Below are 4,691 nucleotides of genomic sequence, written 5' to 3'. Positions count from 1 at the left end.
TAAAAACACAAACATGTAACCATTAAACATCAACTTCTCAACATAAAATCTTTGGGAAGTGAATAAGCTTAAGCATAGGGAGTGAGATTACACTAAAAGAAGGTGAAAAATTGGATGAAAAATGGAAGAAATGGGGGGCTCACACTAGAAAAAGTATAATAGATATCACCTCTTAGTCATCGGTTGCTTTTAGAGACGATGTAAAAGGTTTTTTCTACATCGGTTTTAACCAACCTATGTCTTTTTATGTTATAAACATCGGTGTTTTAGCTCAACCGATGTTAAACGTTTGTTTTAAATAATTTAATCAACGCATCTTCCTTGTTTCCCCCCTTAGCCAAATAATTTATTCCCTCCTTGTTCCCCCCTTTTTTGCCATAAAAAAATTCTCCCCTTCTTTTCACACAAATTTTTCCTTAGAATTTTTTCAAATTCTCTCCCCTTTTAAAGTTTACATCTCTTTTTCAAATTTAAAAATACTGCATATTTGATTCCATCCATAAATATATTTTATTCCCTTCGGGTAGTTAAGAAAACAATGAGTACAGGAATATTCACCTGTTGTCCATCGACTACGCCTTTAAAATATCAAATATTTCAAAATTAAAAATCAAAAGATAAACCCTTTCAGTCTCTCATCTCTCTTTCTCTCTCCCTGAAACTCACCCATCTATGAAGAACCCTAAATATCACCTTTGCCTCCCGATTGTGCTCAACTAAAGATTCAGTCATCTCTCCCGACTGCTTTTTGTGCTATCTATGCTCTCTCTGATTGCTCTCTCTGCCCTCTCAGCTCTCTCTGCTCTACTCTTTTGGATGGAGTTTGAATTGGGTAAGGTCAAGTCTGAGTTTAAAGGTTAAAAATGTGAGATTAAAGGTTAGAGAATAAAGCTCTGAGGTCGAGCATAAATTGGGTAAGATTTAAACCCTAATTTTTTCATTTGGGGGTTTCATTTTAAAACCCTATATTTTTAAATGATTGGTTAAATGTTTGAAATGAGCATGTTTATCTCTCTTTAGTTGAGTAATTGCTTGAATTATGTATGTGGGTATCAATTTTAATGTATATGTGGGTATATGTTTTTGTTTTGATTTATGATTTATGTGTCATTTTGAGAAATTAGAAGGAGGTATTATTCAAGGAAATGGACGCATTATGAGTTTCGAGGTCAGTTGAGAAGGTTTTTTTGGTGATTTTAATGGTCGGGAGTTGGTTTGATCAAAACTCTTATTATTGGTTACATTTTTATATGTCCTCTGTGTTATTTTTTTCAAATCTTGTGTCTGTTGCGAGACTCACTGAGTTTATTATTAATGTATGTATATGTGTGTACTTATATGTTTTTGTTGTGTGATTTATTACAGAAATAACATTTAGTATTGATTATTGAGCAACTGATCTGTACAAGTTACAATTAAGAATGAATATCTGAATTGGAAGTTATTACTTGGTAAAAATGGTCTGAATATAATTTGATTCAATGTCTTACTAATAGCCACTCAACAAGATGTGTGAAAAGTGATGTTACTCAAACAATATCTAAAGAAATTTGGAGCTTTTTCATATTAGGGTTGGCTATCGATCTTATGTTTGATGTTTTGAGATGATAATATCTTTTATTAAGAGCTTCTCAAAGATGCGTTGAACATTTAAGCCTCGTGTATTTCCTGATCATAATCTTTTTACCAGCATTTGATCTAGAGTTGATTTGTATGCATTCAGGTGCAGGTTATAATGGAAGTTATGTCAATACTGAAGCTAGTTATGCCACAAATGCTTATTATGCTTCGTATAGCATGAATCCAATGAATCCTGTAAGTTTCTGTATTTAGTGTATACATAAATTTGGATAGCCATCCATCACTTGTAGTTCCTTGCTAAATTATTTTATTCAGAATGTATATGGGGAATATTTTACTATCTTTTACACATCAGGTGCAGTCTAGTGGAGAAGGTTATCCTCAATATGGACCTGAACCTAGTCAATGGGGTGCTTATGATGCACAACGAGCTCAGGGACATAGATAGAGTACTCCATGTTATGCTAAGTTATAATAGGTTCAATTAAGCTAAGTTGTACACTTTTTAATTGTAAAATTACGTTATAATAGGTTCAATTTTTGATTGATAAATTTTTAATTGGTTCTAATTAATGGGATCGATTACAGTTCTCCAACTCTAGCTTCATCCATCAGCAACCTTGTCCCTACCTTTACTTTTCCATTAGCAACTCTGCGGATGGTCACTGGTGACAATATTAACACGACAAAGGCCATTGAAAAAGAATTTGGAATACTCATCGAAGGTGGTTTGGCCATTGAAGGACCATATTTTCGCAAAAAAAAGTCCAGACGAATTGAAGGCAATAGTACCACATATTTAGGTGTCAATTATTTGCATTAGTATTTTAGGTAAATCTATAAAACATTTTTATGATCTGTTGATGCAGCCTGAAAACTTGGAACAACTATGCAATGACCCCAGAGCAAGGGTAGCTGTTCTGGCTGACATGGACGTTGGCGGAGAAGCTCAGGTAATTAGTTTTTTGCAGCCATTATTGCATCTATATTTACAACTTATTATTTTCTTACCATATTACTTTATTTAATGAAGTTGAGAGGCTTTGAATTTGCAAAAGCTGTGACTTTGGTTATTGAACCTCTTCCTTTGGAGAACGGTTTGCTGACACCAACATTTAAGGTGAGTATTAGGTTATAAGAACCTTAAATAAATAATCTATGTATATGGTGCTTGACCAAAATCTCAAATTTAACTTCTTAACTTCTTTATTTTGCAGATCAAGAGACCTCAGGAAAAAGCATACTTTACAAAGCAAATAACAGGTATGTATAGAGAAATTGCAGCATCTGATCCATTTTCTCAGAACCTGTTGTAAAATACAAACTACGGGGAAATAGTATGCCAGAATTTTACATTTTACAAGATAACTCGGTGCCACAAATTATCAAATTTTTACCAATTGTCATCGATGTATAGGATCATAAATCAAGTCATCTTATTAAATATAGTCTTATATAATCAGTTGAGGAGACCCTGATTGTTTTCAGTTGGTGTATATAGGTTGTCTTTCTTGGCAGATAGTCATAACATTGTATTAAGTTATCTATTGGTCATTGTCACAATGTTATTCATACATACATTAATTATTAATACATTATATAATGTTTTCATGCATACATTAATAATGTAGTACATTATTTATTTTATGAAAATAATATTATATTAAAAGAGATACTAAAAAAGTATGGTGACTAATGTGCACCGGTCATATCATGCCATTCATTTATTTTTGGTGGAAGGTTGGGAGCTAGACTTTTCAGGGTGGTTTGTAATTGGTCTCGAGGTTTTTTTTAATTGATTACACATGCACATGTTGGGGATTGAACTATTGACCTCCTGCAAAGGGGATAAGGGCTCAGTCCTTTGTTGGAGATGTCTCGAGCCTTTCATGTGCGCTTGTTAGATAAAATTATATACATAATAAAATATATGCAAATGATGAGCATCTACTAAGTGATGGTCTTGTACTTTGGTGTGCTCTCTGGGCTAAAAAATCAGGGTCTGAGTTTAATTCACTAAGTGATGAGCATCCATGGGCTAAAAAATCAGGGTCTGAGTTTAATTCACTTGATCTTTCGGATACAAGCGTCGAATCCAGTAGTAGGAAATCATTTGCAAGTTTATCACAGAAGCCAAGTACTCTCAAAGTCTATGCAGTTTCTAAGCTCAAGACGACCATAAAGAATTTAGTTCCACCATTGTTGGAAATCTGCTGGTTTATATGCTATATCTTTATCTTCACTTTCTGAAAATAAATGCCTCCAGTCAACATGCAGTTCCTTATTTTTGATTTTGATATGAATACTGTCTGATGTTATGTTGCACTTGTTTTCTTTTCAGAGCTGTGACCATCTTTACATTGTCGATCCTTCTCTCAAACATCTGATAACTAAAGATCTTCACAACTCCTGGGAAGTTTTTCTTACTTTCCTGTTTGGTTTTTGTTGTTAGTATTTTCGTTACCAGGTAAAATTCTTTGTATAGACAGTGGTAGAATAGATGGATGGATATGTGTAGTACTTGATGTTTGGATTAGATGAATCTGTTGTACCGAATTTTTGAATATTGGTTGTTAGATTTATAGATAACTAGTATTATTCAGTAATTGGTTTTGGTAGTTCATTGGTTTGGCAAATTTTTGGCATCTATATTTTTAAAATGTGCATTAATAAAACATGTGCATACATCATTACAGTGGAAAATGATGTATGTCAAAGCTTAATACATCAGTTTTAGTTGAACATTGACATTAGTAATACCGAATAAAACCGATGTTAAATACTACAACAAAAAAAGTTTTAAAATAGAAAACCGATGTTATTAAGATTTATAGACATTAGTTGGTCACCAATAGAAATCACTTCCCAATAAAGAACCGATCTTAAAAGTTATATTTACATCGGTTTTTCTTGGAAACCGTTGTTACTGGTATTAGTAACATCAGTTTAATGGTTAAATATAAAGATTTTGCTTATCTGACTTATATTGATAAAAATATCATATTATGATAATATATGAAAATATATATGAATTAGAAATTTAACATTAAGATATAGATATCAGTTTCAAACAAATAACCAATATTATACGTCTTCTTTAACATCAGTTT

At 32.5% G+C, this 4,691-nt stretch overlaps 1 protein-coding gene across 1 annotated transcript; it reads left to right on the top strand.

Moving 5' to 3' along the window:
• The first annotated feature begins 646 nt into the window (after positions 1-646).
• On the top strand, positions 647-2,897 carry LOC141685781 (long chain acyl-CoA synthetase 6, peroxisomal-like). The gene is made up of 5 exons (XM_074490865.1): positions 647-914; positions 1,724-1,815; positions 1,937-2,534; positions 2,615-2,701; positions 2,799-2,897. Exons 3-5 carry the CDS (start codon positions 2,445-2,447, stop codon positions 2,895-2,897), a joined length of 276 nt encoding a protein of 91 aa, XP_074346966.1. The 5' UTR covers positions 647-914; positions 1,724-1,815; positions 1,937-2,444.
• The last annotated feature ends 1,794 nt before the right edge of the window (positions 2,898-4,691 follow it).

The sequence above is a fragment of the Apium graveolens genome, chromosome 9 (assembly GCF_009905375.1).
Source record: "Apium graveolens cultivar Ventura chromosome 9, ASM990537v1, whole genome shotgun sequence".
Lineage (NCBI taxonomy): Eukaryota > Viridiplantae > Streptophyta > Magnoliopsida > Apiales > Apiaceae > Apium > Apium graveolens.
This window is presented reverse-complemented; position numbering and strand designations above follow the sequence as displayed.

Coding starts and splice junctions, on each gene's coding strand:
- LOC141685781 (XM_074490865.1), top strand. CDS start 2,445: ATGCAGCCTGAAAACTTGGAACAACTATGCAATGACCCCAGAGCAAGG. Junction 2,535..2,614: donor ACGTTGGCGGAGAAGCTCAG/GTAATTAGTTTT, acceptor TATTTAATGAAG/TTGAGAGGCTTTGAATTTGC. Junction 2,702..2,798: donor TGCTGACACCAACATTTAAG/GTGAGTATTAGG, acceptor TTTATTTTGCAG/ATCAAGAGACCTCAGGAAAA.